Source organism: Cupressus sempervirens, chromosome 11, assembly GCF_028749045.1.
Source record: "Cupressus sempervirens isolate cs-2001-9-10 chromosome 11, ASM2874904v1, whole genome shotgun sequence".
In the NCBI taxonomy this organism is placed as follows: domain Eukaryota; kingdom Viridiplantae; phylum Streptophyta; class Pinopsida; order Cupressales; family Cupressaceae; genus Cupressus; species Cupressus sempervirens.
Genome location: NC_143128.1, coordinates 796,768,422 through 796,781,610, shown reverse-complemented (window position 1 = coordinate 796,781,610; position 13,189 = coordinate 796,768,422). Strand labels below are relative to the sequence as shown.

Sequence of the window (13,189 nt, the reverse complement as noted above, 5' to 3'; positions counted from 1 at the left end):
TTTTCAACTCGGCAGCTTGGAAAATACTCACAGAATTTGCAATCTATGCCCGAATCAGTGGGTCCACAAGCCTAGAACTTTCTCCTACCTTCAAGGCCACGGATATATCGTCTAGAAGGCAAAGCAAGGATTGACCAATAGAGAAGGAACAATTTAAAGGCTACGAGGAGAGTGGGTAGACTCTCCAGCATATTGGGCCAAATCAAAACCCCAGATGGTATTCCCAGAGGTATTACTAACAGGTATTTATATCAGATAATTTAACACGAATAACAAATAGCAGCTATACTCAGATGTAAACTTGACCTCTACAACTGTCAATAGATCAAGATCAACTAGCTCCATACGACCTCTATACAGCTAACATACACCTCACAGATGCACCTATAGGTATCAACTTCACTATAATTCCTAAAGATTCTTGCATTTATCATTTTTTACACAATGCCAATGTGCAAACATGCATGTTCAAATTTTCTGATGATATGAGTTTAAGAGTTACTTAAAATAAATTTGTTATTTTGTATTACCGAAACATGAACAACATGCATAAAACCTAATATATTCTTATAACTAACCAGAACAAAGGTACTGTTTAGAATACTTTGTTTAATCTTGAACTAATATGAATCGGTGCCTACTTCATTGGGTAACAAAGTCATGAACAACAAAGAGGAAAGGAAATTGCTTCGTATCCAAGCTAAAATCAAACAAACAAAATTTATTGAAATAAAATAAAAAGCACTTCAAAAACATGTTCTCAACAAAAAACACAATATTGAAAAGGCAATGGAAAGTCTGAATGAAGAAGTCATTCAACGTGGTATGGATCAAGGTAGATTCTTAACAGAGAGAAGACTTTTAAATCAATGAGATAGATGAATTCAAACCTTTTTCCCTCTATAACACCATTTACAAAATTATGATAAAAGCTATGGTGAATAGACTGAATGAGATACTCCCATTCATTATTTCAAAGGAACAAAGAGAATTTGTGCTCAAGAGATCTATCTTACATGGTATGATAATAGCACAAGAAGCCATTCATTCCACAAAATAACAAAGAGCCAAGCATGTTAAATCAAAGTTGACATCAAGAAAGCATATGACAATTTCTTTGCACTCGCTTAGAAGCTTTTGGCTTTGCAGACAATGCATTAATTTGTTTTTTTCCTATATCTCTAGCCCAAGAATTCCGATCTTAGTAAATAGTTCCCCTAAGAGCTTTTTTGAGACATCCAAAAGCCTCAGACAAGGGAACTTAATCTCCCGTGAATAATAATGGTAGAGGCTAATCAAATAGGAGGAATTAAGATCACCGATTCAATTCAAGCCATATTCCATCAACAATTTTCAGATGATACTATGCTTTTTGGGGCAGAGGATAAAGGGGAAGCTGTGCAATTTTAGAAGGCGTTCAAACAATATTTGATAGCTTTAGGTCAGCTTAGTGGCCAAAAGAAATCTAAGATCTTTATTTTATATCACACCAAAGGTGGAAAGGGGATATTTTAAACACAATTGCCTAGCGCACCTTTTTGGGATTCTCATTGAAAAAAGGGATCAGATCACAACCGAAGTATGGGATCCAATCGGAGAAAAGATGGACAGAAAAATGTCAACCTAGCAAAATAAATGGTTATCATGGGGCTACCCCTAGCATTTAACTCGGCCCTAATGGATTCTCCCATCAGACTTATTGCACATAAGGGGCAAATGTTGTTTATTGGAGAAGTGATAGATAAGCACCTCAAAGAAGTGAACTACTCCAACCTAATAATTCATGCAATTAGGAGGACGTTAGGTGGGGAGTTCTTGTTCCCCAACCATCGATACAAAGTTGGTGGTATTCCTAGCAACCACTTTGATGGTTGGGAAATCTAAGGAAGAAGCACATGACTTATGCAAGACTTGTGCAGGAAGGTATTCAATAGCTCTTTAATGGGGGAAATTGACTTAGTAAAGCATAATGTGGATAATAACCTAACAATCCCATTCCCAAAGGACTACTTTGTGGTTAAGCCAAGGGGGAAAGAAACCCCTAGACTACATGTGCTAACTTTGTGGGATGAGCTGACCCTCAAGCTTAGAAGGTGAACGATTTTAAGAAGTGTGGAATTTTTGTAGAGGTTATTGGGATTAAAGTTAAGTGAAGGCAAGGACTAGTTAAATGAATATAAGAGAGGTTTTAATGGGATAGCAAGTGAGGAATCCAACGAGAATATGCCAATGCCATTGAGGATGCGCCAAACACCAAGGTTGTGGATCAACTTGTCCCAAGTAACGGAGACAATAAACCCCAAGCCATTCTCTTTCATCCAAAGATAGAGAAAAGGGACCAACATGTGGCTAAGCTCTACTTGGTTGTGGAATCTAAGGACGAAGCATAGGACTTATGCAGGAAGGCATTCAATAGCTCTTTCTTGGTGGAGCTCAACTTAGTAATGCATAATGTGGATAAAAACCTAACAATTCCTGAAGGACTACCTTGAGGTTAAGTGGGAAGGGAAAGAAATCCCCAAACTGCTTGTGCTAACTATTTGGGATGAGGTGACCCTCAAGCATATAAGGTGAATGATCCAAAAGAAGTGTGGTTTTTTGCAGAGGCTATTGAGATGGAAAAGAAGGCAAGGGCTGGTCAATGGTATAAGAGAGAAGGTTTATGGGATGGCAAGTGAGGACTCCAACAAGGATATGATTGATGCCATTGAGGATATGCTAGACGCGAGGTTGTGGGTCAACTTGATCCAATAAAGGAGACATCAAAATCTAAGGCATTTTTTCAACCGAAGCTAAAGGGAAGGGACTAACATGTGACTAAACTCTACTCTATTGTTTGTCTTTGAATTTCTCCAAATAGGATAGATACAAACTATTTATAGGCCATACATAAGCTAAGTATAGGATTTGCTAGAATAGTAGCTAGCCTTTACATAGATATTATCTTGGAACCTCACTATATGAAGTGTTTTGTCTCCAAGAATTTTTCTACAAGGTACTATAGAAATTCTGGCACAAGCTCGTGATCTTGGAGCCATGCTCAAATGCCTAACCTGACTGATGTTAAAAAAAACTTCTTATATTAATATATACTCTCCACAACTTTGATGAGTTCAAGAGATTTAAAAAATTAAAGAGGAAAGGAAATTGCTCGATACAACATCAACATCGCTGAATTTTCATTAAAATGAAAACCAAAGGTGGCATCAAATACAAAGGATATACTTAATAATCCATCCGCAAGCTACAAAGATCCATATACAATAAAAGAATGAACAATGCATTAGATGGTGTCGCACAACTATAAAACTTCTCATGCAGTTGCATCAACAAATGTGGTGAAAAGAGACACGTGACTGCAACTAGATGATCCCCTTAATTGTTTCAAACCACCATGGGTACATACATCACAAAAGAAGCATAATACAAAATCTTTCCTATGTCATACAAAATACATTCCTTACATTTACAACCTAAAGATATAGCTATCAATACCCTAAAGTTACCTATAGTGCACTATAAACGCAAAAAATTTGCTCAGTACCCTATTTGTAGTCCTTTATGAGTCACAATCACATTTCAAATTACATGAAAACTTCTTACAACTACATCAAAATCTGCAAAGAGACATGGACGAGTAGACTACAAATTTGTATATTCTTTTTTCACTTGATATGCCTCTAGATTTGGTGTACCAAGGCATGGAAGATCCATGAAATCCGCCATAAATGTGGCCAAGAGCCGAAATGCAAAGTGGACCATGAAACTCTAATCACTAGATTAAATATAATATGTGAACATATTTATCTTTTATTTTCTCTGAAAATACAAGTTTTTGATTTAAAATGTTTTCCAAGCACCTATAAAGCTTCATTAGATAATTAATGGCATTCCTAGATCAATTTTTATTTTTACCTTCACTACTACAAGTTGCATGTACATCTGCGCCTTTTTTATGAACAATGATTTTTGGGAGAGAGACCCTCATTTAGAAGGTTGTAATGTCAACCTAGTAATCATTGTTTTTTTGGGCATGAATTGAGGTAGGGGAATGTTACCATGAAAAAGGCAAGAGTTTTGAATTTTAAGGGTCTAAGATAACTAATACATTATGCCTTTGGCTAGGATGTCAAAGATCGAGGGTAATGAAGAACACATACCATTAAGGTACATGAAAAGGAGTATGTCTCATCAAGTAACTCAGGAAACTAACAACATTTTGCAGTGTCAAGGATAAAAGGATCGAGGGGAAGGGAAAAATGTGAGTCGGAAAGGATATACAAAGGAATCGATGCACTGCAAGGATTAACAAGAAACAAGTACCCATACAAAAGAATGTCCACAACTTCAATCGAGTACTTTGTAAAGATTATGGAGGTAAGAGTCTAGAGTGAAAGATGACCTGAAAAGTACTAATGGAAAGGGAGCTTCAACAATCCAACAAGGAAAAAACCTATGTTCCCTCGAGTTTCTAGGATAGGGACGGCAGGAAACGACGAGATGGGTTTCTGGGACTAAAAAGAAATTTCCATTTTTGAGGATAGGGGGGTATGGCAAACGAGGATGGCTATATCAATATAGGGAAATTTGCATACATTACATTCATATGAAGACATGGATAAACCATGCCATTTAAACATCATAGAACCTTAACGTACAACATTTCAATAATCAAACTCAATGCTCAATATGCTATAAATTATAGTGCACTCATAATTTGGAATTATTGTCAATATGCATGTAATATTAAAATAAAAACACAAAAATTTGAAATATACCTAAGAACATAATTTAGAATTCATTTTCAATAGCAACAAGAACAATAAACCACCTTCTAAATTGAAACACACTACTATCATCTAATTCTGAAACTACACTTTCAATTCATTGTGAGTGGGCAGATATTAATTCAAAAAGGTCCTCTATACAGTTCTGATCATGATATAGGTTTGTTAAAGTAAGACGGTATCTTGATGCAACTTCCAATATCAACCATGTCTTCCACAAAGGACCTAGATCAACCCAAGACCAACCAAGCACTGATGTGTTGCCAAAAAATGACATAAGGGTGCATGTTCTAGGTCTATAATGCACTTTTCAGACTTTCCCAACACCTTGCAAATAGTCTACTATATAATTCTGCGTGTGTAGCGTGACTGTAACAGCAATATTAATTCCATGATTCTTAACGTAATGTTGTCAAATACTCATCAGAGGGCCCCAAATAGCAAGAATCAACTACCAAATTTAATAAGCATGTTAGGGTGAACTTGGAAGGAGAGGCCCACTTTAAAATTAATAAAGAAAATGTTTTATAAAAGAAGAATATTTTATAAGTGTTGATGTTGTCTATAAAATCAGGGACGCCCATTTATCCCAAGCACGTCCAAGGCATCCCAAACTATACCCGAGACGAACAGACATCCCCAAAAAAATTTCCCAAAGTCCCCAAGTTTCCAGAACATTTATTGGGAATTTTCAGAAAAGGGAGACAGGGTGGGGGCGTCCCCAGCCATCCCCAAGTCCCCAGAATGTTTCCAGTACGGGGGTTTTAACATAGGAAAAAACTAAATGCATAATGGCATATGGAAGTCTGAAAGTCCAACAAACATGCTTGATTAATTTTTGGAAGGTGGGGAATCAAGATGTCAAGGATAACAAGGAAACAAGAGCAAGGAAACACAAGTCTGAAACTCTAGCACTTATGATTTTTTCAGGATTTAAGTCGCAATTTCAAGCCTCAAATGGATGGTCAGCCAACATGGATGAGTTGATCATTTAAAAGCTTTACTTAGAAAAATTTACAAGGTAACTCACTAGGATGTCTAATTTGGGTGGAAAGACATGCCAAAGGATGAAATTTGACATGTTAACAAGGGAAAAGGGGAAGGCGGAAACGACAAGAAACAAGTACCTAGGCAAAAGGATGTCCACAACTTCAATCAAGTACCTTGTAAAGATTATGGAGGTGGGAGTCAAGAGTCAAAGATGACATTGAAAGTACTAATGGAAAGGGAGCTTCAATCCAACAAGGAAAAAGCTAAATGCATAATGGCATATGGAAGTCTGCAAGTCCAACAAACATGCTTGATAAATTCTTGGAAGGCAAGAAATCAAGATATCAAGGATAACAACGAAACAACATCAGGGAAAACACAAGTCTGAAACTCTAACAATTCAAATTTTCTAAGGCTTTAGCCGCAATTTCAAGCCTAAAATGGATGTTAAACCAACATGGAAAGATTCATCACTGAAAAGCTTTACTTAGAAAAATTTACAAAAGGACTAGGATGTCAAATTTGGGTGGAAAGGCATGCCAGAGAATGAAATTTGACATTTTAACAGGGGAAAAGGGAAGGCGGAAACAAGGATGGCACATGAGGATGGATAACCCCAAAAGTTCAAAACTCCAAATTCACACAAGAAATGACTAGAAAACAACCAAAACTTATAACTTTTTGGATCTTTTGCAACTGTCATCACATAAAGGATGATACAAGACAACATTTAGGCAATTTTTACTCATGGAAAACCCAGGCAAATCGATTATAAATAGTGGGTTAAAAAGGGTTGAGACACACAGTTGGGGCGGAACTTAAATCAAAAAATGGTATTCCAGATTTGAATCCCAACAAAGTATATCAACATTTCATGCCCAATGTTGAACTTAAAGACTATCAAAGGCTGTGAACCTGTCAAATTGGAAAAGATAATAGGTAATTAAACCCAAGAGACATTTCCACTATGAAAAATCAAGCATTACAATAACAAATAGCAAAGCAACTATAAGTTATTGCTACAAGAATATAGAAAGCTTTTCATAGGGTTGCATAATCAAACCTGTATCAGTTCCCTAAACCTAGAGAGTTGTTAAATTCAGATATCATGTGATTATTAATGCATGTTTTGAACTTTTTTATTACCTTGTTCTTGAAACTTGCCTTATACAATATGTATTGATTAATTACCAAAAATAAAACATGAGAAATAGAAAATAAATCTGGCAACTTGTCAAGATAATACTTTGACATTTTACAACATTGCCAAAATACAAATTGGCTCTTGAGAGGCTACCAGTTGAATTATGCAGTACATCTTTCTTGTAAAATTCATAAACAGGAGCAGCCACATAATGAAAATATTTCCTTACATTCACAGCATACTTTCCAACCATGTAAGCAATAAAAAATAAAGTAATTGTGTCCGTTAGCAAACCTTAGAAGACATCAAATGAAAATCCCGAAGCCGTTTGTCACACCATTTCTTGATTGGTAAGAGAAAAGACTCCATAAAGGTTTGTTCCTGATATTCATCATCATTTTCTACTGCACAACACAGACTCTGCATATAAGCCCTTTCTTCGGCACTTCGTTGTCCATATGATAATATTTTTTTCATCTGCAGGATTGCATGTTGAAGAAGGAAAGGTTCACCTGTCATAACAAACTTTCAACCATAACAATTTATAAGAACACCTTTAACTGTGGATAAATTCAACCCAAGCAAAATAACAGATGGTCAGAAAATACAATGTTCTGTCATTCAATTTTCGAAAGGCATTCAAAGTAGAGATTTTTAAAACCAAGCAATCCAGATATATGTTACCATATTATCTGAAGTTTACATCATGATGTTACTTTAAATGCAAAACTCTTAAAAATATTAATTTATTGCACCTTTTGCAAGACAAATCCAAATTTATTTCTTCAATCCTACAAACAAAGAGATGTATGGACCAGCCAATTTGCAAGATGCAAGTAGCAGAAAATATGAGAAATGCATACTCTTAGGCATTTCAAGGAGAAAATAGCATAAATTGACATATACATATACTTCCAGTTAACTCTGGAAGTTAGTTTGATAAGTCTAATCTAACTCCTCTCATGAATATTACACACTGCGTGACTGCACAATGCACATATATACTGCTTGTACATCTTTTCCATATTCTACTATACATTTTTAAATACAAGACATCTAATCATTGTGGTTTCTAAATGACAAGCTTGTTATAGTAATTTATTGGCAGATTTCTATCAAGTATATTTGTTATATTAACAAAATGGTACGTTGCAACAGGAAAGCTCTGTGGCATAAAAATGGTATTTTATGGATTGCTTTCATAACCATAAGAAATTTTGCAAGCATCCATTCAAAATTTTTATGGGACTCAAGAAAAAATTATACTTCATAACTGTAGCGAGTATTTTCCAAGCAAGATATGAGTTGACAGTTAGGATTTTAAAAACAAAAATACATGCTAGTCACCCTGGGAAACACTCACTCACCCCAACAAATGTGCATTAGCCCCTGGCAGAGCTTGCAAACTCCTGACTGTGCATAGAAAACATGGAATAGAAAGGGTTTTGTCTGTTCATTTCACCTCTAGGATGCTGCTTCGCATGTCAATGACTCGTGTGCAAGGTTGTTAAAGACCTGGGATGCTAGAGAGTGTCATAGGGGAGAAGACAAGTTCGTGTGCAACAGAACTCAGTATTTCTTGTGACAAGTCCACTGTTTGAATAAGCGGTGAATCCATCAATTGTCACATCTAACATGTCAACCACCCAACAAACATGCTTGCTTCCCTAGCAAGCACTCGCTCACCCCAGTAGATGTGCTTAGTCCACTGGCAGAACTCACAAACTTGTCCATGCACATAGAAGATTTGGAATACAGAGGGCTCTGTCTGTTCATTTGTCCTTCAGGGCATTGGTTTGTGTATCAATGACTTGTAAGCAAGGTTGTTCGAGACTCAGAATTTTTCCAGCACATCTTAGGATGAATATAAGTTTGCAAGGAACGTAACTTAGTATTTTGCTAATTGTGATGATCCGCCGCTTGAATATTAGGTCAACACATCAATTTCTCTAGCTAAAATGTGATGCAAGAGCATCTTGCATCACAAAATATCATGGGGCATAATTTATATTTTTTTTTTTAAATTGTGGAGGAGAGAGAGTGACAAAAATACGGGAAAAATAATAAATAAATAAATAAAAATGGAGAAAAGAGGGAAAAAGGAATTTCATAGGTGGCATTATTTTGTATTTAATGTTTGTTGCAGGCCGGCTTGTGGCTTAACTATGCATTTAATGTAAGTTTATTTAATTTGTAACTTGCTAGGCCGACTTGTGGCTTAGTTGGATATAAGTAGAGGGTCTTGTGGAGTCTTGAATCATTATCATCCACCATGGAGAAGATGGAGTAGCTGAGAGGACCCAAGTTTGTGAGCAAAGCTAGTAGTTGCGGCTTGGGAAACAAGAAGATTGCTTGGCTGCTTGCGAGCACAAGTTTAGATTCTTCTTGGTATTTTCTACCAGATTGTGGATCTGGGCTAGCTAGGATTTGGATCTTGCGAGATCTTGTAGAATTACTATTATAATTCTTTATCTATTTGGTCATAGCCCAGAAGGCCTTACAGCTGGGCATATTGGATTTAAATTTTATGATTCTATTATGAGAGTTGGCATGATTTGGATCTAACTCTGTGTTATTTTTATACTTTCACTGTGTGGTCTCTTTTGGAGGCTAGGACATCTCCTTTGGGGGTTTTCCTGCCTTGCACTGCATCAAAATGCCAATCACCAAACAAACATGATAGTTGCCTTGGGATACACTCACCCCAACAAATGTGCATTAATCCGTCGCAGAACTACCAAATTTAACTTTGTGCATGGACACTTAGAATACAAAGTTTTTGTCTATTCAATTCACCTCCGAGGTGATTTACATGTCCAAAATCTTATGGAATGTGTTGGGCATTATTTAAACCATACTTGAGAATTGCACATTATTGTTGGAAAACTCAAAGAGTAAGTGAGCTATCGTCGACTTTTTCCACTCGTGGGTTTTTGTGGAGTCACTCACCAAATAAACTTTTAAAGTTTTTGACATTATTTCCCAATGACAGTGAAAAATGCTCAATGTGAAAAAAGGCAAATAATTGATTGAAACTATTAAATATTAACCATGATAATCATACTGGACTAAGAAGTGCAGACCGCACCTTAATCTTCACCCATTATATCATAGAAAACATATATATACACTAGACTTGGCATTAGAATGGGCGGCGATCCTTGGCAGAAATTATATTTTGTATTAACTATAACAAATGGTTATGTTAGTTAAACATTGTATTATTTCCTTCTAGGCACCGATTTCTACAAATGGTGTTTGGGCCGACCTAGACAGGGTCATGTCCCTTTAAGGGACATGCCCTTTGGTCTTGATATAAAGGGTAGGTTTTATTGTAGTTTGAGAACACACAATAAACACAAGTCTGCTCCCTCAAGCAATAATACCTATACGAATATATTGCAGATATAAAACAAATTCAAATAAGAGTTAAAGGTGATAACTCCTCCTATCTTTAGAACATTGAGAAGATCATCTTCAGCAATATAAAGGATATTATAGAAGTCTGAGTTTTTTTAATAACAGAATTTGTAGAAACTTTACATGGTATCAGAGCTCTAATAGTCGAACCTAGGCTCTGCAAATTAAGTAATCAAACCTTATGTATATCTAGCATCATTCTCCTATCTTCAATGGCATATACAATTAGACCCGAGGACAGGTTTGATGGGAAAGAACACTTTGATGTCTGAAAATTCAAAATCATGATGATTCTTGAAGAAAATGATGTAAAACAATTTGTTGAATCAGCATCCAGACAACCTACAGTTGAACCTCATAAATCCTTCTAGATTAAAGGAAAAAGGAAAGCCATTCAGATCATATTAGCTGGAGTGAAAAATGATATCGTACCCATGCTAACAAAACATCAAACAACATTTGCTATGATGAATGCACTACTAAATGCATATGAAGTTAACAATGCAACTAGAGTCTCGCACTAAAAAGGCAACTAAATCACATTCAAATAAAGAAGGGAGAATCGATGAATTCTTACTTCCAAAGGGTTGTCAACCTAAGAGATGAACTTCAAGTATAAGAACCATCATTAGTGACGTAGAACTAAAACTGATGGCTATAGATGGATTACCAAATTCATGGGAAACTTTCGCACAGACTCACTAGAATCCCAGACGAGCACGGAGGGAGAGCCGGCATAGGGTAGGGTTCCCCGTTCGACACTCTACAGGCTGACTTGATGCATACAAGTATCACTATTAAAAAGTTGATATAGAATCAATTATTTTTCTATATTGTCTCGAGGTAACTATTCACTCATCTAGATGGTAGGCAACTGTAAGGGCCTATAATGGTTCTTATGCAGGCTCACCCTCATTTCATGCCCTACCATTCGGCCCTTACTATCTATAGGCCTTAGAATAGTAGGGTGTTGGGGGTGAAGGAAAAGGTAAGAAAGGAAAGAACTAGCTTTTCGATATACGATGCCCCACTATTCTAAGGAGACTGGCCCCTGTGTTCTGCAACAAGGGAGCGAGCCTACTATTCTATGGTTAGTTGCGGGCATGTTACGTAGAGAGTCGAGCCCTACTATTCTCAAGGGCAACTGGAAGTTGTCTACTGTTCTAAAGGCAAGGTCATCATGAGGTTGATGAGTTGAATGCTAGAAAAAAGGCCCTATTATTAGATTAATCGCCCAATTCTGGGCAATAGTTAAGTCATATGAGCCATAAAAACCTTTTGCTGGTTCGCATCTAAACTCAACTTCATATATGGGGGCCGGGCCAGAGATAATCTTCCGGACCTCAAAAGACTTAAGGGAGATTGTCTTCAGGAAGAATCTAGAAAACTAACGAAAGGAGGGAAATTGAAAACGGAAGATGAAGAACTTCATGTTCTTAATACAAACTCCTATAAAGGCAAGAAGAAGCATTTCAAGAAGAAAAGGGGAAATCAAAAGAATGACAAATCTAAGAAAGATCTATCCAAAATAAAGTGCTTCAGATGTGAAAAGTTTGGACACTATAGATCTAATTGTTTGAAGAATTCTAAACAATAAGTGAATTGTACAAATATTACTAGGGAAGAAGATAACTATGATCCTGAGAATCGTGTATTGTATTCGTCACTATCAAATGAAGTCTCAAATAAAGCATGGGTGTTTGATAGTGGATCATCTAGACATATTACTGGATAGAAAGAAGCACTAGACTCCATATCAAGAAAAGTTAATGGCAAAGTCACCATCGGTGATAATTCAGCACATTTCGTTAAAGGAATTGGAAATTGCACCTTGAAACTAAAATCAGGAAATTCTCTTCTTCTCAAAGGAGTACTCTATGTACTAGGAATAAAAAGAGATCTAATCTCAGTTACAGCACTTGAAGATGATGGGCATAATGTTGCATCTATGGACGGTAAAGTAATAACCTGGGCAAAGAACTCCTCAATTAAGAAAGCAAAATTGATTGGTCAGAGAAAAAGGTATTTGCATGAATTAAATTCAGAACCTAGACAACCTATTCAAGCCTTAATTCATGAAGCTATAGACATAAATGAGATATGGCACAAAAGGTTAGAACCTCTAAATTTCAAAACCTTATCAACCATGGAGAAGATGGTTACTGGTTTACCTAAACTAAATAAAGACCACTCAAGCATATGCAAAGGGTGAGCTATGGATAAGAACACCAAAAGTCCATTTCATGATAGCACTAGAGAAACCAACAATGTTTTGGAATTAATCCATTCAAATTTATGTGGACCTATGTCTGTTCCTTCTCTTGGAGGATTCAGGTACTATATTTTGTTCATGGATGACTTCTCTACGAAAACTTGGATTTACTTCTTAAAATGTAAAGAATCAGAAGAAATCCTAAAGAGATTTAAAGAATTTAAAACATTAACTAAGAATTTATCAGGACATAAAATTAAAACTCTTAGAACTAATAATGGAGAAGAATACACCTTAGATTTGTTTAAAAGGTTTTGTAAAGAAACAAGAATTGAGAGGGAGTATATCATTCCTTATAACCCAGAACAAAACGAAGTAGTAGAAAGAAAGAATAGAACAATTATATAAGCGACTAAAGCTATGATATTTGATCAAAATCTAGAATATTTTCTTTGGGCAGAAGCCTCTTCTACTGCTGTCTATATTCAAAATAGAAACCCTCACTCCTACCTTAGAGATAAAACTCCTAAAGAAGTCTTTACTAAGGTTAAACTATTTACTAAGGTTAAACCCAATATAAGTCATCTTAGAATTTTTGGGTGCCCTGTATATATCTATGTTCCAAAAGAAAAGAGA

General features: G+C 36.0%; 1 protein-coding gene across 1 annotated transcript in view; it reads right to left on the bottom strand.

The window, feature by feature from the left end:
• Positions 1–13,189, bottom strand: part of LOC149531985 (protein unc-13 homolog) — a 117,691-nt gene that overhangs the window by 67,470 nt on the left and 37,032 nt on the right. Inside the window, exon 12 of the mRNA XM_089811386.1 lies at positions 7,216–7,446. Within this exon, the coding sequence (XP_089667512.1) occupies positions 7,216–7,446 (231 nt within the window). The remainder of the gene's footprint in view (positions 1–7,215; positions 7,447–13,189) is intronic.